Raw genomic sequence first — 27,105 nt, 5'->3', positions numbered from 1 at the left:
CATATAGCATAAAATAATAGAAATGGCTTAATCGTCGTAACACATTACAGGTTCTTATCTATGTGCAAATTTTTTTTGCAATTCAAGACGAAAATGAAAGACATAACTTCGGAAAATGATATATTTACAACATTAATTTAGCTACTAATATTACATTAACTATATTTTTTATTGTACAAGCAAATATTTATGGTCGGCTTAGCATCCCTCGCAATATAGGAATTAACTAAAAGATAAGATATTTTTGAGACATTTTTGTCTACTCTAGTGTTCGCCACCAAGGATTATTAACACGACCCCATTACTTTATACAGTCCATTCTTAAATATCTATTTACTAACATGGAATTTGTTCAACACTGTGCAAAAAATAACTTTTTTATCAATCAGTAGTATCTACCTTGTATATTTGTCGCGAATTGCGAACGTTAACAATATAATCATACTAAAATATCCTTTCTTATCATTGACACTGTTCCTGTCGTAAAAAAACCATAATAAATCATGACACAGACCGATAAGAATTAGCCTCGGCATTTTGTTCATAAGTTTATGATTCAGTAGCTAGTGTTCAATTCATCGACACGGTTAATTGACCACATGTAAACGTAATTATTATGTGATAAGATTTGCCAGTGGTTCTGTGTCTTTAATTAAAGTGAATTATCTGGAAACTTTTATAGTATCCCGGAATTCTCAAAAAGGAACGGATCTATCGGAATAATAACAGCTGTTTTAATATAACCTACTCAAAACAGATAGGTATATTAAGTTCTGAAGGAAGTCAAATTAATGTTGAATGAGAAGACAATACAATATTTTTCACCACACCAGCCGGTAAAGGCTCTCTTTGTACTTCGAAAACTGATAGTGATAAGAAAGTTCCATTTTACCCGAATGCGTGGTCGAACTTCACCGAAGAAACTTACTTATATTTTATGAAAGAAAATATGTTCCAGTTCCAGAACATAAATAAATAGGGTTGCCTAACGAAATATGGTCAAGGCTATCTTTAAATAATTTTTGAAAACAATATATATTTTTTGTCAAATTTCACCGATTTGTCTGACGAGTATAGTCGAGGATAAAAATGGACATTAAATTTATGCCTGGGTTATACACTCTACTTTTCAATTCGATTGTAAGTTAAATATACAAAAGTATCCAATATTGTAGGTTATTTTACCGTATTTATTCAATACTAAAAAAAATTGTACTCTGGCCAGTTGTTGGGGGCGAGGGGCACGCCGGTCGGGAGCGCACCGGCAGGCCCAGCAGTTTCGATGCTTTGTGTCGATTTAAAACTCTCCCTTCGGTCGTGTTTTAGCTTATCGCCACTCGTTGTTAATTTCGTACTTTTCGCACTTGTTTATATTTCATTTCTCATGCTCTAAAAGTGTGTCATTGTTGTTCCATGAAGTGCGCAGAAGGTGATAAGTTTCTGCTCTAGAGCATTTTGTCCCCAAGTACGTTTTTCTTTCCTTTTTTACGATGAGCAATTAACTGGGTTTGTTTTTAAATGGATTTATGTACAATTTCTATTGTAATATTTTACTCCCCATTCCGTAAATAACGATATTTTTACCTTTAATTGAAAGTACCTTCAAGAAATACGTAGGTACCTACTGTAAAAGTTTATACTTAGACATTTTTTGTTGAAAATAGTGGGTTTAACTCGGGTGAAAGGCATCATTTAAGTCTCGGACTATTGGTGACCAAACTACATCTACATACTGAAATGAGTGCCTTTCATCCCTTGGTTAATTAACAGTCTAATATTCTGCTAGCCGAGCGTGTAAGAATGTATTAAATAATTTATTGCACTATAAAAACCGGCCATTAAAACCCAGCTACTGCAATTGTAATAAGATAGAAAAGCTATTTACATTCATTGCAAGCATTACCTGCACAAGTATTTTAATTACAAAAGATTTAACAGACATACCTACATAATTGATGTGGCAATTACCTATATTCAAAGCAATTTAGAACATCATTGCATTTTCTGATAGGTACAATGGTGAAAGGATTACGTAATATTCTCGTACAAGCCAAAACCATGGTATAATAATATACTCCGCCTGGTACTCCATTCCCGTCTTTTCTAGGTCACCTAACTGACACGGGCCTACGTCATCATGCGACAGCGCTATATGATAATATGCGATAGCGCTATATATAGCGGCCATGTTGTTGTGACGTAGGCCCGTGTCACTCTGGGAATGGAAGACCATGTTTTATTAGACTATGGCCAAAACTACAACCGGGACCAGTTCGAAATATATACAATAAAAAAAGGTTATCTGTAATAAACTGGTCTAACGTTACCAAACTTACCTAGCGATTGCAAAATATTACTAACATACATCTAATCATCTTAAGCAAAATGGGTTTTTCATCACATGTCGTAGTATTACACGCGGGCGTAGCGAGAGGAGTAACAGCCCATTTTATTCCCTGGGGAGTAATGGATGGAACATCATGGTAAAAAGTGCCCCACTTTTCACCTATATGGAGTAGTGTTCAAGTACCCACATTCAGAATAAACATGGGATTTAATTTAATACGGTATGTTTTATATTTAGAATATACTTAATTCGGAACGTACGAGTGATAACCATAAATCGTGAAATCCACATATGATTAATTTTTCTATGGAGCAACATAAGCGAAACCACCCTACAAAAATAATAAAATGAATTCTTTAATCCATATATGTTTGTGTCAATTTTAAAGTAACTAATAAGAAGATTTCCGTTACCTTCATAGTTGTTGTAGTTCATTTCAAGCCTGCGTGAATAATAATATTTCTTAAATTTATTATGATTTTGATTTTAAATACCTATATTGTAAATCCAGTAGTTAAAATTTCAAATGTGTATTTTGTCTTACATTTTGCTTAATGAGAGAGTGAGACGTTGGACCAAGATATTGGACAGGTGGAATACCACCCTAAGGGCCATTTGCACCATTCCACTCTTGCCATGGTTACCAGTACCATTTGACACTGGGATAACGGTTTAACCGCTTAACCCCGGGTTAGTGGGATGGGAAGTGACGTTAAGGAGTAAGTAGTTTTTATATATTAATTTCATAAAATTATATTCTGAATACATATACGTGTGCGTTTTAAAATCATTAGCTACTTTAGTTTTTAATTCATATAGCCAACAAATATACCAAGCATTTACTGCAACACATTGCCAACTATATACAATAATAATTATAGGTGGGTGATTTTCTCAAAATAGGTAAACAAATTATACTTACTTTGCAAAGTACTTCTTTTTGACACATTTATATCAATTTTGCAAAAAAACAACGTAATAAAATCATGCAAGTTGATTTTAACCTACTTCTCATAGCCGTATCGGTTTTTAAACTTTGCGAGTACCCGGCGGAAAAGATTGCATATCAGTCTTTGGAAAGAGGCAATGGCTGTTAACGATTTCCAACACTGGCAAACTGCGTTGTTGAGTTTTAGCTACAGTAGATGCGCTGCACTCTTCACAGGGCTATATAAAGCTTAATTCAATATCAGACAAAATGTCTATAACTCGATTTATCGATCAACCCCGTTCTTAACCCTTAAATGCATAGTGTTGCCAAATGTCTACAAAGCATTAGACAGCTCACAGATTTAAAAAAATGGCTTACGTTCTTGAACGCACCTTTATACTAAACGTCAAGTAGTAGGGTGATGATTTAAGGGTTAAATTTACGCAATATTTTTAATTTATAAAAATTACATTCGTTTTAAGACGAAAAGTCGGAAAGCTTAGGCTTGATAATTTTTAGTATGTGATTATGAACAGTGTTTTCGGGGTTTGTAATTATTTTATATTTAAATTTTTTTCATAAGTATATCAAAAATAGTGTACCTTTCTAATGGTAGTAAAAAAAACCATATATCTATTACTGAAAATTACATATTTACATAAATATGATTTAGCCAATTCAACTTCTAACACTGATTTCGCAGTGAAAATCGAAGATATATATTTTTTTACTATTTTTTCTAGAATCGGCAAACAATTAAGTGATACATATATTAATTTCGGGCAAAAAGAAAAAAACATGCATTTAAGGGTTAAATAGGTACTGTTCTAGTATTTTTATTCATATCAGCATTTATATCAATGCATTAATCGCTACTTTTTCAATATATTACTACACCTTATAAAACAAAGTCCCCCGCAAGTCTGTCTGTGTGTTTGTTTGTATGTTCGCAAGAAACTCAAAAACTACTGAACGGATTTTCATGCGGTTTTCACCTATCAATAAAGTGATTCTTGAGGAAGGTTTAGGTGTATAATTTGATACCCCTTGCGAAGCCAGGACGGGTCGCTAGTCAATAAACTAAATTATAGTCATTACCACTTCGGTAAAAAAGATAAATACTATTTTTGTATATTAATTTTAGTACACAGATAGATAGATAATGCTGAGAAATAAATGATACATATTTTTTGTAATCACAGATTTGTAATATGAATATGTTTTATAATAAATATCTCATTAAACATTTAAACAATAATGAAAAACATGATGTATAATTAATTAACGTAGAAAATTCTTACAAAACCATTTTTATCAAGTGTAGAAACTACGATTGATATTTTTGCATCTCACCTTACGCTAACGAACGTTGTAAGCGACGTTCCACGCTGTCAACAACTTCATAAGTACTTATAATTAAGCAAGACATTGCAGCTCCATGTACAGCTGAAGGAAGAAAGTCTGATTCATTTAACGCTTACGCTCTTTGTTTATAGACAAAAAACTAATATATTATGTATCTAACAGTCCCTTAGATTGTATATACAAATTAAATTTACTTTTAGGTATATCATACTGTTTGACGTGTTGAATAATTTCAATGTCAGTCCTATCGTTACTATCACATACTGACACTAACGGACATATGTTAGCGCGAGTCCCAAAGAAGAGTGAAATAAGTATAGACGGGTGTCTGACACGCCATTCAGTGGTTTCACAACTTCGTCATTCAGATCGTGGCTTCTAATTAGCAGATGGTGCGACATACGTTTTCGTCGGAACCCTCTCGTTGGTCGTGTAGTTGGGATTGATGGTGGTGGGCGGGTAGCCGAGCACGGGCCTGTGGTCGGGGTCTGCCGGTCACTTGAGGTAGCTGCGGTAGATGAGCGGCGAGTGCGCCGTGTCGCGCTCCTGTTCCAGCAGGAACACCATGTCGCGGTGGTTGATGCGCTTCAGCCGCGACCGCAGCGCCAGCTGGCTGCGTCCGCTCTGCGCACCACACAATACATCACATTACGTACTATGTTCATCTGTTAACTTTTACCAACACATCATTATTTATTACAAATAAAGAAACTTTCTTTTATTCCATTGTTGTAAAATTGATAGTTTTACCTCGACCTTACTTTTGACAGATTGTCTCATGAATATAGTTCACCATGGGCCCTTTCATCTATCACAGACGATTTATGGTGTAACATCGGAGAGACCCCGTTTTTGGTAGTTATTTAGGAGTGAGCAATATGAGTTACCAAGCCGGTGTTGTTGTGCGCGGCGCCGTTGGGCACTAGGTCACCGCCGCCGGGCCCGTCCAGCCGCGGCTTCTTGCGCGGCCCGATGGCCTGGAGCGCCGTCAGGTTCGCCTCACGCTGCCGCAGCTCCTCCAGCTCCGCACGTTGCATTTCTTTGGCCTAAACATAATATCGCAATTAGCCACTTTCAGTGTTTAACAGTAACACTTTGGTTTACTGTGACATAAACGCATATTGCTTGTGTCAGCACAACCTAACGTGAATATAAGCAGATTTTTAGAAAATATACGTTCTTAATTTTACCACACTTAAGGTGTTTAACTACATACTCCCTGTCCCTGTTCGAAACGATATACAACAAGATTACTATTGAAACAAACAAATAGAAAATACCGCATATATAAATAAATATTACGGAACAATCTTCCATAAATCGATTCAACTTAGTCCCTTACTAAGCACATCGACTTAGGCTTGTGTTATCGGTGATAGACGGCGATACAATACACATGAATACTTCAATACATACTAGGCTATGAGGCCGTTCCCTAACAAACGCGCACGAAGTTACTTGTCTTCATATCTAATAACTAAACTTATCATATATGTATTGAAATAAAATCATTAGCATCATTACTGACTTTTTGCAATATTCGATACTCACCTACGTTGAAACAAAATAATTGGCTCGCGACGTGTTCTTAGTAATAGATTTTTTGTTACAATTCGTTGAGTTTGAGCAGACAATAATGTATCACCTTCGCTTTGAGCTTGGCTTGCTCAGGGTCCTCGTTCTTGGAGCGGGACTTGGCGGCCCGGAGCAGCATTTCCCTCTCGGAGTCCTCCCGCCGCTTCTTATCCACGCGGTCGAGCTCCTCCAGAAACTTGAGCTGCCCTTTCACGTCCTGTGTCACTTCGTACCTGGAGTCGGTCTGATAAATGCAACAAAACAAACATTATTTTTACATGTCAAATACAAATTTATATTTACTTATTGGCAAATGCTTAGATATCAAATTTTGTTTTAGTTTAGCAAATTACGATGAACAGTTTAAAATCGCAATGCATTAATAATAATAATAAAGGGTATATTAGTTACTTACGAATTAGTTACGAAACAATTACAACCACGTCCACGTACATAGGAATCGCAAGAGCAAACGATACTGAATGCATCTTTATATTTTTCACGCCACTGTTCGGAAATGTGGCAATAGATGGTCTAAAACCAAGCTGGAAAGTAGGCAATAGCTGTAGCACCTGAACCACCACTACTACAATGTTTCATTGTTATCATCATCTGTCATTGGTGACGGTTCGCTACAGCAATGAGTATCATTTAAAACATAAAAATCAATAAAAGGTCTTTTTTGGCGCAACTTTTTCCTTCAAAAATAAAATAAGGTTATTTATAGGACCAATTTCTTGTTTGAAAAAAAAAAGAAATGTCAAAACCATTCAGTTCCTTTTTTTTAACAATTATCCATTCAGTTCACGCTTAAGGCGTTTTTTACTTTTGTAGCTGTTTGTGGTTTTTTTTAGCAAAAACGCTTCTAAGTTTAGAGTCGGTTTGAAGCAAATAACAGAAAAACGCCTCTTAAAAGTGATAAAAAAAGTAAAAAAGGCGGGATTTGAAAATACTTACTGAATTGGATAGTGTAAATTGTGTTTGACTAAAAAATACAAGAAACGCGTATATCTACGCTCGCTATAAAAATGAGTTCTTCTAGTGAAGAAAATGATATTCTTACACTGACGCCTACCGAAATTCAAGAGACAGCACAGGCAGTGGCTAGTAATTTGCTACCTGAGAAATCGCGGGCAAGTACTTATAGTTATGCAAATGTTTTCTTATTTCCTCGCAGTAGTCGTGAAAAGCACTATGTAATGCCTCGGCCGGAAACGCTAAAGATGGACTCGTATTATTTGAGGGCCTCCACTACCGTGTCGGCCCTCAAATGCACTCGTCCATCTTTTAGCGGTTTTCCGTCCTCCTACAATGTACTATACTTACTTACTGACAGTTTATCTGAACTTTCTAAAGTTTCTAAGTTAAAAGAATTTACATTTCACGGTTTGTGCTTACTAGCTTCTGTCCGCGACTTTGTCTGCATAGTATGATGATTGATAAAAACTATCTTATGTCCGTCCTCGGGCCTTAATCTATCTACATACCAAATTACATTTAATGGGTTCAGCAGGTTAAATGACCGCGAAAAAGTAACAGATAGATAGACAGACAGAGTAACTTTCGCATTTATAATATTTATAGGGATTACAATTGCCAGTATACAACTTCATCAAATTTATCCCCAAAACATGCATAATGTACATAATTTTAATTAATCATCATTTTTAACATGGTAATAAAAATTCGCTTTGCAATATAATAAAAATTGGCTATGCAGTGTTCAAAACGGCGTGGCGCAATCGCATCGGCATGATGAAATCTAAATAAATGGCCCGTGTATGCGTTCTAGCAGCAGCGCTCTCAACAGACCAGTGGTGGGCCGTATTCATTAGCAACAAGGTTTACGATACAGTGTATAGCATTTTGTTATACACAAGAAAAGGCAAATTATAATTTTGGTCGTGCTTTCCTTTATTATTGCGTTATCATAAATCAACTCGCTCTTGTCTTTTACACAACAATGAAACTTATATGAAATTCACGTACCATAACAACACGCAAAGGAAAAGCAGTGCTTAATTTAAAACGAATTTGTTCGTAGCTCATGTCATGAAAATAAGTATTTTCGAAAGAAATAATTGAGAACATAATTTTAAGAGTATTAGTTACTAGAAATGCCTAACTAGTGGGATAAATATGATGAATGAATGGAATTAAGCACACAGATAAAAATAGTATGAGGATAATAATTATATATTTAAAAAGATATATGTTGTTGTTTAACCTCGTAAGGCCCACCATTCAAAATTGCCATATTATTAATATGAGCTTTGTTGCATAGTAAATTGGGATGAATTTCGTTAGTTTGAGAAAGCAATGAAACAGAATTACGAGGTCTGATCGGAAAGTTGTTAGTTGCTCCGGCCCTACTCATGCGATTTCAATATGATTTATGCCATTGTGAGGGATTTTTCAATGCTAATTATGGCCATTTTTTTTACTTATATGTTTATTTTTTACTGAAATCTGTTTTGTATGTTACAATTAGATGAATTTCGTATTGAAATCTTTAAGAATCAACTTATATTTACCCGGGTCTAATTATTCAGTTCCTTCTGCTATTTTCGATGTATAATGGATAATTATTTTATATGATAAAACACATTTTTGAATAAGTATCTGAAATTACTACTTTTGATGAAATGACTCATTATTGACACCTGTGAAGTCATAATTAGGTTTACTCTATCAAAATGATTTATACGTAAAAAGACGATCGTGATTCGCAATTAGCAGCACCTAAAAAATTATATGTTTTTAAACTAAAAATGTTTATAAAATGATATCACATAATGGAGTCTCAATTACTAATCATCCTGGCTGATGGTTAGGCTTCGGCACGTCGCAGAAAAAAAAAAAAAAAAAAACTATGCGTTTTCTAAAAACGAATTGACGTCACCTCTTTACATACTGAAATATCCCTCACAATGGTATAAATAATATTGCAATCGCATGAGTAGAGCCGGAGCAACTAAAAACTTTCGGATCAGCCCTCGTAAATGCTTTTTTTTTCATTTATTAAAGATTCGAATTAGCTTTAATAGGACACTCCTATATCTATTGTAATGCACATTGAGCCTTACGAGGTTATAACCTCTAGCCGCCCATACGTCACACCTTGCCAAGCAAAATGAAATTTTATTTTGTCAACACAAAGTTTAAATTAGAATGGAACAGGATACCTTTTTATAGGTCTCTGGGCGGCTAGAGGATATAGTTTGATATGTTATCGGTGGTTAATAGTTACCTTTATAACAAGGTCGATTCTATGTTGCGCGATGAGCGCCAGTTTCTCGATGAGGTTCTTGAGGCGGTCGTGCACGGCGTGCGTGAGCAGCGCGGCCACGTCGGCCGCCGGCTCCTCCAGCCCGTGCCGCGCCGCCGCCGCCTTCAGCCGCGCCGACATCAGCCCCGTCGGCACCAGGTACTCGTCCTTGCACGACCTTACACATCAACAACCCTCAATGTAACTACATATACAGGGTGGAAAGATAAGTCGGGCACTGGAGGGAAACTACCTTAAATCCTTAAGCTGAAGGAGACATTCCTTTATTTTTAAAAAGAAACAAAACTGCATTCAAATATTTTCTAAAACTCGCTTGCCTCGCCCGGGACTCGAACCGACTAAAAATGTATGAAATGTGTGGCGGTTGATATATGAAATGTGGCACCTTATTTGTGTTCCGATCATGTCAGTGGAGCCGAGTATTCTCTGACTCTCCTCGGCTAGATTGACGCCGCCCATGGCCGCCACGTCGTTGATGTCGTCGTCGCCGGCCATCTTGTCGTCCACGAACGGCTGCGAGTACTGCGAGGACGACTTCTTCTCCTTCTCCTTGAGCAGCGACTTCCCGGGGGTCAATACCGTGGAGAGTGCCGCGGTCGCCGCCGCTGATCTATTGAAATTTGCTTTACTGTTGACAGTCATCGCTTTGCCTCCCACTTTGCTCACGTTTATCTTTGTATGAACAGGTATATTTTGTAACACCGCTATCGTATTTCCAGGTTTTACTGCCGGTTTAGGCTGAAAAAAAATATCTCTATTAATTTAGTAACATGGACGTGTGTATAAATTTACTGAGGAACATTGGCGAAGTTTCATGCCAAGCTACTATAAATAAAAAATAACGTAATTACAAGCCGAGATAGCTTTACATTAATTTCATGAAAAGAATCAAAGACAATACTAAAATTGTTAAGAGGATTTCCGAATCGTGGAGTTTATTACCACGTTCCTGAACAGGAAATGGAAATTGAAATGCATGAAATCTGTCGTCTTTTATCATCATTGCTCAATTTCGAAATAACCATAGTCTATGGCCCATAGATTCTAAAGCCACAGCAGCCTCCGCATAATTGACCGAACGATCGAACGACTTGGCCGCGAGTCACAAGGTTTTTACTATAGTCTACATACCTATACTTATTGAAATATATCCTTCTCGGTTATCGTTCATTTTCTGCTTAATTCGTTTGGGTTCCCGCATAATAATATTTACTTGCACTGTATTTATGTATTTACCAATATGTCGTACAAGTATTCTACGCTAGGTACAGTGGTGTGCTTTAGTACCTACAATATCAAGACCTACACTTATTTAAAAAAAAAAGTGGAGTACATTATGTACTGTACAGTCGATGTCAAAGATATGTTTACACTTTTCGCCTTATTACAAAGTAGTAAGGTGCAAAAGTGTAAACATATATTTGACGTCGACTGTACATAGGGGCTATTCATAAATTACGTCATTTCAAATTAGGGGGGGGGGTCTGGACATCGGATGACGGTAGCATGAAGTAGGAGGAAATAGGGTCATTTGAAGCATGATTTTTGGATGATTATAGGGGGGGGGGGGTCCAAAATCGTCAAAAATCGATGACGTAATTTATGGACAGCCCCATAGCAGTGTCCTGTCATAACAAATAGTTATTATTTACGAGGTTTACGTAGACATAAAAATGTGTAAAGCTGAGTTATCGTTATCGTACAGTGCCACCTAGTTCTGTTTTCTAAATGACATAAATAAAGTATTGTTGGATAATTTATTCATCAAAAATGTAAAATTATAAAAAAAAAACAGAATGAGCAACAACAAAAAACATGGCGCTAATGCAGAGTGGAGGTAGACGGGTTAGGTAGGGCTACACCGTCATTGAGACCGAAGAAATGTTGGATGGGTTTGAATTTGTGCCGTGTCCCACGGATACACATGCTGGTGGCTCGGATTATTGAAATTATAATTTTGGATCTTACCCAGCCCATTACTACACTAAGGGATCTGTCCCAACGGTCAGCGTTGGCTTCACCGAGATGTTTGATGAAGGTGGACATTTGCGGAGCGAAGACTCCATCTACGGATGTGACGAGGGGAGTGAAAGTTGCGTGACGCTTTTCACAGGCGTTCGAGTATTTTCTTTTTTTCTCTTCTTCGGCGGATTTTAGGACGGATGCTACGGGACGTGAGATATAGGAAGGAGCGTCGGTGTCTACGACATGGATATCAAATAACGCCTCCCTCTGTGCATCCCAGACGCCGCGGCAGCAGAGATCCCCGCGAAGTCCACCGTCGCCTTCGGTGATGATGGGTTCTTTGACCACGTTCCCCCAAGCGTGCTGACATGGCTCACAGAACAGATCTCTAATTTCGTTGTGGCGACGTGTTATTAAACCACCCGTTTTGCAGCAGAGGGCGTGGTCGACGTTGAAGTCTTCAGAAGTCTTCAGAAGGTTCTGTGGTATCGCAGTGCCAGTGCGTCTCTAAATTCTAGTGGCGATAAATCAAAATGGTCTTTCCTTGTTGGTATGACTGAGAGCCAAATGGAAGATTTTGTTTTAGTTTTCGTGAAAATTGAACGCTCGATTGCACGTTTTTTTGTAGTATTGTTCAATTTCGTACAGTCACCTGCAATAATATGTTAATCTTCGAAAGCCGCAAAAATATGTGACACGGTCTTATGGCTGTACAAATAAGATCGAGTCAGATATATTTGCGGCCTTCGTTGTGTAACATATTATTGCAGGTGGCTTTAGATTAATGGTAGGTAACATTGTCAACTGATTTACCTATTTAAAATAATGCCAAGATTCCGTATCGTTAATATAGCCTAATGTAGACCAAAGATTTTCTTGTTTAACCTCATTCCTAAGATATTGGTATCCAGTAAGCCAATAACGTCAAAGGAAACGTTGCAAACTAGGTACATATTTAAATAACAATCACATTAGTTATTTGGGTACCGAAAGTTACACAAACCTATCAATTCTCTTTGGGATTCCCTTGCGCTGCCACACTATATCAATAATATATGTATATGTATATATTATTGACCAAATCCGATTAAGTTAATTTTAAAATGTTTTAATTGACGGCCGGTCTGGCCTAGTGGGTAGTGACCCTGCCTGCGAAGCAGACGGTCCTGGGTTCGAATCCCGATAAGGGCATTTATTTGTGTCATTTTGTGTGATGAACACAAATATTTGTTCCTGAGTCATGGGTGTTTTCTATGTATATAAGAATGTACCTATTTAGTACATGCTTTGCTTAGTTTGGGGCTAGGTTGATCTGAGTAAGATGTCCCCTTAATAAAATCAATTAAAATTGTTAACGATACCTATTTATTTTAACAACATAATGAAAATGTTCAAAATATTTTAAACCTCTTAGGGGTTGTGCACAAATCACGCGAGGTGTCTTCGGCTACTTTTTGACCCCCCCCCTCCCCCCTGGTGATATTTGGTGAGGTTTTTCGCTACCCCCCTCCCCCCACACGACCTCACGTGTATTTTTTTTATTTTTTTTCATTCGACCTAATTTTAAGAAAAATTGTATTGTATATAGAAAATCTTGTTTATTTTTCTATTTTCCTTAAATAGACTCGCTATTTTGAAGTGCAGAGTGAAGATTTATGTTTAACGAAACCGAGAAAAAGTATCTACTCATGTGGTAGGTGTTTTTTCATAGTTTCGTTTACTGTAGAAAAATACACGTGAGGTTTCCTTATCCCTTATCCCCCAACGTGATCTATCGTGATTTTTTCGTGACCCCCCCCCCCCCCCCTATCGAACCTCGCGTGATTTGTGCACAAGCCCTTATTGTAAGAAAACATGCACTACAGCTAATTGCAATTGGAGCTAGTAAATCTGACACATAGGCCGCGGGCCAGGCGCTAATTTCGTTGGTCATGGCATCCTGGACGATAACTCGTAAAGGGGTTGAGTAAGAGCGATGTGCAATGAACCGTTATGGACGTCAGCTGCCGCTCCGTTGGTGGGTTGAGGAACGGCAGCCACCCAAACACGTCGCCGTTAACCAATTTACGAGTTATCCCGGGATGCTACTGGTCACGGAAATCTATTCCTGACTCGCGGGCGAACACGACAGAGCTGAAGCTATTTTACATCACATAAAACAACGACTTACTAAATTTACATTCACATGAATAAAAGGTATTAATAATAATTTAAAAAATAATTTTAGGAAAATTTATGGGCACCTTCCGGAAGGTAAGCCTTACATAAACCTTCGGCCAACCTTAACGAGTTGTAACTTATGTATTATTGTTACGAAGCACCTTTATAAAATATGTTCTGAATATTACCTAATGTTTAATGTGATCCTGACCACTATATCTTAAATTTCCACTGATTTTATCATATAAAAAAATGGCAACTCGTACCAGTTGAAGGAAAGCTATCGACAAAACGAGCAAACAAGACTACAAGTTGACACCGATGCACGTAAGATCCGTTGGGACGGCAAACAAACCTGCAGGTTGGAAGTCTGCACCGACACAACGCTAATAGTCTTAGCAGTAGGGACAAGCGCCGGCGCCAGGCTGGCGGGCAGCACGGGCGGCAGCAGCGTTGTCAGCGTTGGGCTTGAGCCATCATCGTCCAAGGGCTGAGTTATCAACACAACTGCTCATTACGGTACACAACACCACGTGTCCTCGGATAAAGCCTAACTAACCTTTCAATAAGGCTTTCAAATATAACGCGTCACATAAACACATGTATTATTCGATCTCAAATTTACAGTCATTAGGCTCAGTATGCGAACACATCCGAACACTTTTGCCAAATTAATAGAATTGACCTTTGGCGAAGTGCGTAGTGGAAAAGCTAATGGCCATGACATCGCACTACGACAAGACATTTCGTGGGTTCGAACTTTTACAACATTTTACAACTGCCTAATAACCAAAGTGGTTCATAACCGCCAAAGGTCTCCAAATAGCCGTACATAGCCAATTGCACAATAATTATTATAATTTATTATTATAGTCCCAAGCTTGACTAGACAATTTAGAGATAGTCTGTCTTAGATATTGACAAATATCTAAAGATGGGCTACTTAGAATGGTGCTAGTTCAGCGGTGTCACTCAAGAATTCGAGCCAATTGTGCAGTCTAACGCAACTAGTTGCGACCAATCGCGCGCGTGATGTTGTGGCGAGACTACACCATCGGCTCGAATTCGTGTGCGTGACACCTGATATATGTCAATGGTCTTAGATAACTCTGCACAGGCATTGGAGTGGCAAAGTGTAAAAGTACCGCTATAATCTTCATTTTTTGACATTTCCATACTCTATCGCTTGCCAGTCGGTGTAGTTAGTTTTCTGTAAATCTAACTAGTTATAATCTTAGACAGAGCCCAGTGGTCTACTAACCAGCGTTCCATTTAAAAAAGTCGTAATTTACTTTTTTACCTATTGATCAGAAGAAAAGGAACTTACTTATCACATTTAACATTTCTTTTACAATGAACATTAAAACAACAACCTACAATATAAGAGGCATTATCAAGGGTAGCACAGAAATACATTCTGGACAGTAAGTATGTAGTTTTATGAAATAGCAAAATAAAATCTCAGGGATACCGCCGAGACTTATTTAAACTAGAAAAAATCTGACACAGAACTTGTAAAATGACATGAAATTGATGAAGTGCTTATACCACATAATAAATAATAGTACTAGGTACAGAAGACTCACTCTCTAACAAAACGCGTCTGTTACAATCAGGACAGGTATGGCCACTAGGTGGCGACAGCGCCACGCTCGGCTTATGGCTAGCCACCAAAATTGATGTGGAACGGATGTACTTTTAGCTACCTGTAGCAAAGCGACGAAATCGCGGAGTGAGCCACGCCTGCTGTATACGCATTAAGCATGAAAACGCGTGAGACTGCCTCGCTCATGCGATGGTTTATGGCTTACACGCCCGCGGAGAACTCGGCTCGCCGACAGGCCGCTCTGACTACTCCGCATAATTTTGAAACCGGGTCATTTATTTGGTGTTCTCTACCCACAGTATTAACGTGATTGCCAATCGATTGCATGTTCGACATTAATGCTAACTAGTAAATATATTCAGAGAGAATAGTCAAACTAAATAGAAATAAGTATCAATGTAGAGTGTAAGGGCACAAACGGTTAATATCTATTATCTTGTTCAGTTAAAAACAACGCGAGATTGAGTCACGAGCGAAGCTCAATCAAAATGATTTTTGAGACACACCTGAAACTCGGCACTAACAGGTATGGCCCTCACGGAAGTCAAGGATGACGTGCCGTACCTGTAAGCCCGAGTTAATGGAAACGACGGGGTCAGCCAAGACGCGCAAGTAGGATCTTCGTCGTGCTACGCACAAAAACAAATACGGCTGTTGTAACATCGTCTCACTAGTTAGCACAACAATTTCATCAAAAAACTCTTCACTGGGTTCTACAACGAGCTGGAAATATTTCACTCCGTGAAAAAGACATTGCAGAAAAACAGTTCGTTAGTTATTTACGTTATTGTATTTTCTGCCCGCAAAGTAATGTGCAATGTGCATGATGTCGAATAAACCATTACAAAAATACTTACACAATTAAGTGAAGAAATCTGTACAGTGCAGTGTAAATGTTCCTCAAGTCTCGCTCGTGTTATTTTTTCGTCATCAGTAGTAATCCATTTAAGCATGAGCCGTGACAAAAAGCCGCGATAACGCGAGGAAGAAGAGTAGTAATTTAAGGCCAAGCCACACCGGATGCGTGTGCGTAGACGTGCACGTGCACGTACGCGTCCCGATGCGTTGTATAATACGAAAACTCATACGAGAGGACACACCGCATGCGTGACGTGTGCGTGACGTGCGCGTACGCGTCACTTTCACGCAACGCAGCTCCGACGAGACAAACCGGCTGCGTGCTGCGTGCACGCGTCCACGCAGCGGAGCGGCAACGTCGCTTCGTTGCGTGCAGTGATGACGTTGTGTTTAACTGCGTTCCCTATGAGAGGGCGAACCGAGCAGGTTCGGACACGCACAGCTCGGTGCTGCATAGGTGCTGTGCGTGTACACGCGCAGCTCGCTTGTATTTATTTACAACTCGGCCGGTGCGCGTGCTGGTTTTTAATATGGATTCAGTGATAAAAGAAAAACTAATTAAAATCGTTCGTCAATACGAATGTATATTTACAACATAGCACAAAGATTACAAAAAATACGTCTTATAAAAATTTAATTTCGCCTGTGGGAACAAATCGATGTTAGGTATTAACGATACTATTGGAAAACAAGGTTGTTGTATTGTGAACTATTGTGCGTCGGTGAATAATATTATGTACTCTCAATTATCTCGATTCAAATATGAGACATTTTTTTCCTCTAATTGCAATGGCGGCATTAGGTGAGCTGCTTCCATTTGCAACGGGAGTTATAATAACATGATGTAGGTACTGTCGCAGGCGTATTTTATTTTACTGCACGCATGACTGAGCTGCAGCGTGCGCCTGCGTGGCGTGTGCAGCACACTGCGTGGCGTGCGTTGCGTGACGTGCGCGTCACCCGGTGTGACAGGGGTGCTGCGCACGTCACGCAGCGCACGCCACGCAGCGTGCTGCACACGCAGCCGGTGTGGCTCGGCCTTTAAAGTACATTATAATATGATTCATAACGCCTATTTATTAATATTTTTCTATGCCTGTTGTCTTCTTAAAGTGCTCAAGCCCAAATGCTAATCATCTTTTTTCCTACTTATGTTTAACGCAACTTGCTTTAATAATACTACAAGCTGCCTGAAAATATCGTGGGTTTTATTTTTCAACTTTGCATTCAAAGTTCTCAAATGTTCAGTGATGATCTTAATATTTTATATAGGATCAGAAAGAGGGTCGTATTTAGAAAGGTAGACTGCTTTCCATAATTTTGCATTTGACTATAAAGTACAACCGAAACGCTATTCTACATTAGACTTCGTATTACCCTTTATTCTCATCATTTTATGACTGGTATGATTGAATATATCATTTCATGCACCTTGGATAAGCAAAATGTAGGTGTAAATTGTTGTGTTACAGGCTTTCTTATATGTCAAGCCTCCAGATACATTTCGTACACATTAAAAAGACTCAATAGCATAGGTCAGTCTCACACTTTTCTGTTCGGATTCTACTCGTGGTTAAACAGAGAAACGATTCGAATTCTACTCGTGGGTAAACTGAGACACGGTACGAATTCTACTCGTGGTCAAACTGAGAAATGCGCATAGAAGATCCTGTCCTTCAAACAATACGGGAACGCGCTCACCAGGTGCGACTAAGCGTTAGTGCGAAAGCGTAGTCCCGACGCCCGAATCAGTTTACACTTACAGGTTTTTTAAACGACAACTAGGGAACAAATGAAATTATGTAAAATAAATATTTATTGATTCGTATTACGAGGTGCAAGCACGTACTGCTCGCCCTTGCGAGCTGGTCAAACGCGCGTAGCCTTTCAAAGATTGCATATATTATATACTACAGAAATTCGGACAGGTACGTTTCCGGCCACCGGAGGGCTTGGTCACTTTTTTATAGTATATGACATCTATTTCAATTTATAATTTTTAAACGAATTTGCACATGCACAAAAACACTTGCACTTGCATTAAAATGGATATACGTAAACACATTCGTTAACAAATGGTCACAGTTAATTTAGATATCATTGAAAATACTCTAGGTCCTAGAGTATTTCCTACAGTCTAGGAAGACTTAACTTGACAATAACTTGATTAGGTACTGCCGTGGTGAAACAAATTGGGAATGGCTAACGTTTTTGAGTCTTTAGAAGTGACCAAACATTTGCTAAAAAGAGACTTTCTAAACTATTCGTCACGAGTATCGTCATGTCACTATAAAGTCAACCGCCCAATTTTAATTAAACCCTAACTGTACACTGTACAGTGAAAGGCACTTAAGGTAAATTAGAATATAAAATAAAACTAGCAAAAAGCAGAGCTTTGTAAGGGCTCGCGGAGTTTTTCTACCTAAACGTATGTACCGGACCGCGACTTTGATCCAATCCGAGGTTTATTTCATGTTCGATCGAGTGGGTGGGTATGTAATAAGTCAGTTAAGGCCGTAACACACTATCGCACCGCACCAAGGTCGCGGTACGGTGCGATAGTGTGTTACGGCCTTTAAGAACGCAATTATAAGTGAGAGCAAGAAAGACAAATACTAACCGGACCCCGGTTGCTGTCAAGTACGCCTGTTTGTTACAGCTTTTACTTTGTCCATTAAAAACGTCTCCAGACGACAAAATCAAACTGCCAATATCATCCACACGTAATATACAATTTCATAAGCGCTTATTAGATCCTACACGGTCGCCCAGTACTTTTTGTAAGGATGCCAACTGGCTTTCCTACATAATGTTGGGTCAGCGAGCTAATGTCCTTGAATTTATTTTTGCGTCCACACCACACAATTCAGCGAAAATCTATTCCGTCTGGACACCTACTGGCGGTAATCACACTGCTCCGCACATAAACACACACACACAGTTCCACTAGGTACAGCCAAGGTTCAGCATTAGCTCTATCTTGGGTCCTGCTCTTCTAAGTGCTCGTTAAGACGTGTCAGATGACCAAAACAGCGTGTGCCTATGTTGCACCAAACCTGAGTTCCACTAGGTACTGCCAGGGTTCAGCATCAGCTTTATCTTGGGTACTACACCTAAGTGCTCATCAAGACGAGTCGGATGACCAAAACAGCGTGCGCCTATGCTACACACCGCCTGAGTTCCACTATGTACTGCCAGGGTTCAGCATCCGCTTTATCCTGGGTACTGCTCTCCCAATTGCTCATCAAAACGAGTCGGATGACCAACAGCGTGTGTCTATGTTGCACCAAACCCGAGCTCCACTAGGTACTGCCAGGGTTCAGCATCACCTCTATCTTGGGAACTAACTCTCCTAAGTGCTCATCAAGATGAGTCGGATGACCAAAACATAATGTGCCTTAGTTGCACCAAACCTGAGTTCCACTAGGAACTGCCAGGGTTCTGGGTCATTTTGTTGAACTGCACGCCGTCGTTGCAACTGGCGTGCAGTGGGCGTGTAGTTCCCATACAAGTTGCAGTCGTGTGTCGGCCCTAAGTCACTGAAGTTTGTATTAATATGCTTATCTTTATTTATAATTTTAGCAGTTCCAAGCAATAGTAACACTAAAGGCGCCATTCATTAATTACGTAAGACAATTTTTGCCAGTTTTTGACCCCCTCCCTCCACTATGTAAGAAATAATAAGAATAGGCTGACCCCCTCCTTCTCCCATTCCCCTATATTACCATATATTACGTAAGAATCTAAAGGAAAAATTGAGTACCTACACGTTTGGTTTGTATTAGTGCTTATTTAAAAAAAAAATTTTTTTGCATGTGATATATGTACCTGTACAAAGGTACTTGAGCTCGTTTAAGCTAACTCTGCACCGTGTTTGATAGCATAGTGTGGAAGTATTATTATTATGTATTTTAAACGTCATAATTTCATAGAAATTAAATAAAAAGTCGCATCTTTGTGATCTTACGTAAGAACTATGAAAACCCCCTCCCTCCCCCATGTAAGAAAAAATAAGATATGTTCGACCCCCCTCCACCCCAAAATCGTCTTACGTAATAAATTAATGGCGCCAAAACTGTTTCTCGAACTGAAAATACCCTGATTTAAGTTTGCTAACACAACATGATTGATCAGTTCATCAGCGTCACAAAACCAAAATTGACCTCCGCAGTGAATAGGTATACAGCAAGATTGATTGTTCTAGTAGGTATTCACAGAAACTTAATTGCTAAATTGGGAGTCAAACCAAGCGAAGCGAGGTGGGTCTGAATCCAAATTTTTTACCCACTTTTGTATTCATCGTTGTTAATGGCGTAAGCGCCATCGACATTATTGAAATTGAAAACACCACATAGGTATCGTTGTCTGAGTACCCACAACACAAGCCTCCTTGAGATTACTTTGGGGCTTAGTCAATTTGTATGTCCAATATTTATTTATTTTTTTACTAGTAACGCCATCTGTTAGAGAAGTAGATATTCATTATTTTGCCAACAGATGGCGCTAGTAGTAATACAAAGTGATATTACTTTATTTTATTTTTTAGGTTTATAAAATTATATGTTTATGTTTGATAACACATCTAGACATGAATTTACATTACTATGTCAAAATTCAAACCTAACAGTGCAGTAGTTTTTCCGTAAAGTGTACCACAAGAATGCATAGTTCGTCGAATAGTGATAGGGCTCGCTTCGCTCGCCCTAATAAAAATCATTACAGTTCAAGATTAATGAGGTCATACGCGCACAGCTCAACGCAGATGGCGCTGCAACCGTTTAGGTTGCCACTGACTGGTAAGCTTCTGAGTTCCAAATAACTACCCAAAATGTTATGTTAAGCAATTCAAGATAGATTAGTTATATTTTTATTGAAGAGAACGAGTAAAGTAGATAAGATTTGCTTACCATCTGCACGTTGGATGTGGCCATGATGGTCTGGTGCGGCGGCGCCGGAATCGAGGAGAACGCCACGTGCGGCGCCGGCGGGTTGATTCCTTCAATTACCAACTCTTTGGTCACCAGGGATTGTCGCAGAAGGGGCAGACTTTTCTATAAAAAAAATACAATTAAGTATGTAAATGTTCCATTTTCTCCACTTAACATAGTTCAAGATACTAACTAACCTTTAGAAAGCCTATGAGGCATGGTTGAGGGCTAGCATTCAGCAACCTTTCGAGCCGATCGCAAAACTCCTCTGGCTCCACTTGGGCGTCAATCAGCTCTTGGATGAGATTTCTCACATTTCGTTCAACGGACTTGGGTTCTTTACTTGACAAGTCCAAAAGATTTGCCAAAAAGTTTCTACATTTTTCTTTTGTGTTGTCTGAAGGTTTCTGGAAACAATAAATAATTATGAGTTCACCCTCAAAACTTACCCACGTCCGGGTTGTATGAGTTCACCTTATAGACCTATTTAAAGTCTGACCACAGTATATGATCATTGACAAGAGGGCGCTGTTATTCTCATTTATATGGTGACAATTCAGTATAGTATGAAAAAATTCGTTCCAGTGAAATTCTACGACTACATTTCGCCGTATTATTAAGTATAAAAAAGTAAAATTTTTGTGTTATTACTAGTTATTTGTTTTCCAAGGGGGCAAAGTTGTTGTTTAACCGCTCGTGCTACTTTTGATACCTGAGCAAACGAAAGATCTGAAATTGGAATCATGAGCGTTGCGAGGGTTTCACGGCACGAAGGTTAAACAAACTTTTCCACCGACTAAAACACAAATATTTTCACCACACCAACGTGACGCAACGCAAGGAAAATACTAACTGTAAAACATCAAATAAAAAATCAAACCAGATCAAATCAAAATGAACGTTTTTAGATATATATCATTCAAAAACATAATTTAAAAGTAATTATTCTTCAGCCAACATAAGGAAACCACTCAAAACTTGCATCATATTACTTTGCCACTATTGTGGATAAAATGCAACTTTCTCATGCGTTTTTGAACAATCAAGAGAACCTTCTGGTGTGGTGGAAATTATGTTTTATATTCTAAATGTATGAAATCGTATGCAGTATATCGTCTACAATACCTATTTAAAAGCTCAAGTTGACGGCAAAATATACGTAAAAAGTGCCCAATTGAATAAGGTATATTGTCCAGCACCAACCTGCGTAGTGACAGTGGGCGCCTGTGGCGGAGGCGCGGGCGCGGGCGAGGCCACGGCCGCCGGTGCCGCCACCGCGCCCGCAGCCATCTGGCCCTGCATCTGCGCCGCAGCCGCGACACTCGTCGACACTGTCTGTACGCCGGGATGCTGCAATCAACGCCATTACTCAATATCTTCCTACAGCCCACTGCCGGCCATGCTAAATCGTATTAATCTTCAATCAAAGCTTCATCATTCTCAAGCGAAGTATAAAGACGACTAGAGGAAAAACCCACTTGAACAATGTTTTCATCTTATTCCAACATTGGCTCCATTTAAACAATGAACAAAATGCACAGGTAACTAATTAATTTGAACATATAAATTATAATTACATGATGGTATTAGCTGTAATTCCATTAGCTTACCTTGTTAATTACCTTAGAACATGCACCTTCACCAGGTTTGTACATGCACAAAGGATGAGTTCAAATGGGACAAACGGCCACATGCCTACAGTTGTTGGAATATACTTTTACAAGTGAGTAAGTGCAAGCGCTTGTCCAATTTGAAAGTTTCAGTGAGTAGCGGAGTTGGTGTGCCTACTTACTGCCGGCACGGTCGAGAGCCGGATGGTCTGCGCCGGCGGCGCCAGCGAGCTGGCCGCGGGCGCGGGGCCCACCCTCAGCAACTGGTATTGCCCATTCTCAGTCTTTAACAACAAATGACCCTGCTGCCCAGGTTGTAGACTCTGCAGAGTTTGCAGCGTAATCTAAAAATGAACGCCTTGTTTCAATTTATGGTTCACTTTGTGATTCTGAACCTAAAGCTCTAGTTTTTTTTTAAATGAGTGATTTCTCTAAATTCCATATGTATTTTAAAACAATAATATAGCAGAATCCATAAACATGATACTGAAGCAGGTCATTTGTTAGATAGGTACACATTTTAGTGGATATTTTGGATGAATGGTGCACATAAAGTGAAATATTATAAAACATATGGATTACTTTATTTTGTTAAAGAAAATAAAAAAACGGCCTTAGGCAAATACACTGTAATATATAAGAAACTTTATCATTACAATAATAAGAAAAATATGGCTTGTTTAAATAGTGAATGAACTACAACAGAACAGACTGTTAGCAAAAAAGTATCTTCATACATAAAAGACTGGACAAAATAGGCACGATATTAAGCACAATTCTAAATATCTGAGCAGCAGGAGCTCCAAGATGTGTACCAGCTTGCCTTTATACAGACACCATCAGAGCAAACAAAACGTAAAAACTATCTGAACATGACTGTATCATAAATTCATGATGGAATTCAGCTGCATGTTCAAGTATTTCTAAGCTTGAGAAGGATTGTCCTTCATAAATATGTTATTTATTTTTGAGACAGTTGAGAACATCAAGAACATGATTTTATCTCACAACACTGTCTTCTCATTAAAGGCACACAATTGAATATAATTCAAACAACTTATCTCAAACTTTCAAATATATATATGGAGCTAATAAATGATGTGCATGTTTCATATTTTTGTAAGTGATCTTGAAGTCAACCACATATTATTGACTCATCTGACAGTGAAAGTAGTGAACTGTATGATGACTGAAATGTTAAGCCATTGTAATAGTACATTGCAATACTGCTATACTTCAATACTGCCTGCAATATGCATATGTAAGAATTTAGTTGTAATGTATTTAGAATATCATTGGTGTAGTAGGTAAATATTTCCTAGGACCTAGAGCATCTCTTAAAGGGCAATCGCATGTTTGATTTCAAAGGCCGAATTGAGCAATGATACCCTTCTAGCCTAGTCGGTAGTGACCCTGCCTATGAAGCAGGAGGTCCCAGGTAAGGGTATTTATCTATGTGTTTATCGCAAATAGGTATTTGTTGTTTAGTTAAGGATGTTTTCTATGTACATATAACTATATATTATATATATTGTTACCCACAACACAAGCCTTATTGAGTTTACTGTTGGACTAGGCCAATCTGTGTAAAATTGTTCTATAATATTTACTTATTTATTTGTATGAACATTAACTGACTTAAGAACAGGTAATATATCCCATAGGTTATGAATTTTATAGTTTTCCCAAAAACCGAGGAATTGGTTGTCAGCAATTGGCAGTTTCCAATCTCATAATGGCATTCCGATTGTATAAAACATACCATGTATATAGTCAAAACATAATTTGTACAGAAGTAATATACTTTAATTCTGGTTTAAAAATAAAAAGCAAATCATTTACAATGAGATATTTACGAAATAAATTATTACTAGTTTAAATATTTAAATAAACATATTATTTCATTTTAATATATATTAGTTGCTATTAAATAAAATATATAAACTCAATAACATAATAGTTAAAGTGTTCTATATTATATGTATATAACCCACCTACACCTGCCAAGTGCAATTTGCACATCATTTTTATAAATTTAGTGATTACATATAATAAGTTCAAAGTGCATTCTTAACATAACTAGATTAAATTTTTGATACTGATTATTTACCTTTTTTATGTTTGTGATATTGAGACCTTTGTCACAGTCTATTAAATATAAAAATGTTGTAACTGCCAAGTAGCTTAATATTATTATTATGTATACAGCCAAAACTAGTAATAATCTAAATAAATGAAAAATCTAAGTTTATGGAAGACATATTTGAAAAAAAAATGCAATGTGAAATCCATCACAACTAGCACTTAACAGACAGACTAATGGATATATTTAATTAGAATAAGACTACCTATGTAGCCTTAGGCTCAATACCTAGCTAAACAATTAACTTTCATATTATATCACAAAATTATTATTCATATTATGATTTAAAGAAGAATAAATTGTTGTTTTGTTTAGATATTTTATTTTTATTCCTGTTTAAACAAAAGCAGATTTGGTAACCACTTAGGCAGGTGTTTACAATAACTGCATTAAAATCTTGAGTGTTAAGCCCATTAAAATAAAATGTGTTATTTTGTAGGCTTAGCACAGGAGCACAGCAACAGTATCTCATGTATGATATACCCTACCCATCCCTCTCTAATTAATATGGTTAGAAAAAGACAGGTAGTCTATCTCGTGCGCGAGCTACTGTCCATGCGATCCTGTGCTAAGCCTGCTGAGTTGTGAATAGGGTTGGTTATCCAGATGAGCCCTGTTAACCCATTCACCGTCCCTAGCAAAATTCAAGTGACTTTAGAAGCATCATTTAAAATATGGCAGTGACTAATCATGATTATTTTATAATACCTTGACATGTATAATTTATATACAAAAGCATGTGTTCCATTGCATGATGAATAATAGTGAATGCAGTTAGATTAGAGAAAAATAAAATGAGATTTAGTGGTGGCAATGTCTTATAGTAAATTTGGTGAGAGTGCTAGTCAGCATTATAAAAAGCAGTATATTATTATAAGAGTTAAATTACCCCTGGTGTGGCAGCTCGCGCTCCTACTACTTGAGGTGTTCCAATTACTACCCGTGGTGAAACTGTGGCTACTGATTTCTGAGCTGCAACCGATGGAGTTCCTGGTCTCATATTTAATATTTGAACATTAGGGATTATTGCAGGTTGCCCTGAGCCTAAATTTTGAGTTGTTACCACAACATTTTGCCCTCCTGGCTTATTTAAAGTCATAACATTAGGTATTGAGTTAGGCATGCTTGAATTAACCGTCATGGGCACTGTCACCATTCCAGGCTGCATGCCGACTTGACCAGCTGTAGCGCCTTGCTTGATGACGAGGGGCTGCTGCATAGTAATGGTTTTGTTCACGGTCTGCGGGATGACGGCGCAGGAAGCTCCAGTATGGATTATTTGATTCTGAGATGCTGCGAGGCCGATACTCCCATTCGGTAATGCTTGAGAGGGAAATGACACTCTGTTTACACTGTTAGACAATGTTTGTGATGTCTGAGGAGAGTATATCACTTTAATGGGTTCGCTGGAGTTACTTAACGATTGTTGCGAAACGAAGCCCTGAACGGATGTTTGTACATTATTATAAGTTACACCGCCAGCAGCTGGGCCCACTGATTGAAAATTACCAGTCGTTATTTCACCAACGTTCACTTGGTCCGTATTGTATTTCTGCACACCAATAATAGAACTCGGATTTGATGTAATATTAGTAAGCTGACTAGGAATAACATTAACTGTATTGTTCTGTGACGACACTGATGGAACGGACGTAACCAATTGATTTTCCAGAGAACCTACGATAGCATTCACCGCGTTCTCGTCAACGTCTGTGGACAAAGCTTGCTCTAAAAACTCGGCTGACGCCATTTTATATAAACCGGCTGACATGGAGCAGTAATGCGGACAAATCGGTTGAAACGGAATACTAAATTACCGGTTTTTAAACAATACGACAACACAAAATCGCTTTGGCGGTACATATTATTATCAAAATATTGACCAAATATTGACGCAAATACAATAATCTTATTATTGATATTATGTGGGGCTTTAAAAAGCAATCATACTTTACCCAATATTCGCGTACGAAGTGATATTGGACTATAACCACGAAAATCGAAGTTCGTAAATTTCGAGCAATTATCTCTGTCACTTCAATGACGCCTTAATTGGAGTAAAAGAGAAATATGCCTCATTCTCAATATTAGTGGGCTGCTACTTGAGCAACCGACATGCGCAAGTTTAAGTCGTAACAGACTACCACACCGCACCGCGACCATAGTGCGCCGCACCCATAAGTGAGAGCGACAAAGAGATATCTCTTTCTTACGGCTGGGTTGTCCTAATATAATTGCTATACCACTAGATTTCATACAGTTATTAAAAATTGATTTACAATTTCAATATTCTATTTAATTTTAGCAGTCCAAATTTCATATTTTTGG

At 38.2% G+C, this 27,105-nt stretch overlaps 1 protein-coding gene across 2 annotated transcripts; it reads right to left on the bottom strand.

The window, feature by feature from the left end:
* Positions 1 to 107: 107 nt before the first annotated feature.
* Positions 108 to 26,600, bottom strand: LOC134804639 (transcription initiation factor TFIID subunit 4). Of its 2 annotated transcripts, XM_063777748.1 has the most exons (10): positions 25,667 to 26,600; positions 22,817 to 22,978; positions 22,228 to 22,374; positions 21,222 to 21,431; positions 21,004 to 21,147; positions 9,893 to 10,245; positions 9,469 to 9,664; positions 6,289 to 6,462; positions 5,531 to 5,689; positions 108 to 5,267 (listed from the first exon to the last, which is right to left on the bottom strand). In XM_063777748.1, the coding sequence occupies exons 1-10, from the start codon at positions 26,546 to 26,548 to the stop codon at positions 5,139 to 5,141; spliced, it is 2,556 nt and encodes an 851-aa protein (XP_063633818.1). In that variant the 5' UTR covers positions 26,549 to 26,600; the 3' UTR covers positions 108 to 5,138. The 2 variants fall into 2 exon arrangements, with proteins under 2 accessions (XP_063633818.1, XP_063633819.1); XM_063777749.1 differs by lacking the exon at positions 22,817 to 22,978 and having other exon boundaries at positions 25,667 to 26,599.
* Positions 26,601 to 27,105: the final 505 nt, after the last annotated feature.

The sequence above is a fragment of the Cydia splendana genome, chromosome Z (assembly GCF_910591565.1).
Source record: "Cydia splendana chromosome Z, ilCydSple1.2, whole genome shotgun sequence".
NCBI classification, from domain to species: domain Eukaryota; kingdom Metazoa; phylum Arthropoda; class Insecta; order Lepidoptera; family Tortricidae; genus Cydia; species Cydia splendana.
This window is presented reverse-complemented; position numbering and strand designations above follow the sequence as displayed.

What these genes read in the sequence shown, in the direction of transcription:
- LOC134804639 (XM_063777748.1), bottom strand. Translation starts at nt 26,548, where the DNA reads ATGTCAGCCGGTTTATATAAAATGGCGTCAGCCGAGTTTTTAGAGCAA. An exon ending in CGCCCACTGTCACTACGCAG is followed by an intron (nt 21,432 to 22,227) that starts GTTGGTGCTGGA and finishes TATTGTTTCCAG; the next exon opens with AAACCTTCAGACAACACAAA. An exon ending in CGCACAACAACACCGGCTTG is followed by an intron (nt 5,268 to 5,530) that starts GTAACTCATATT and finishes TGTGGTGCGCAG; the next exon opens with AGCGGACGCAGCCAGCTGGC.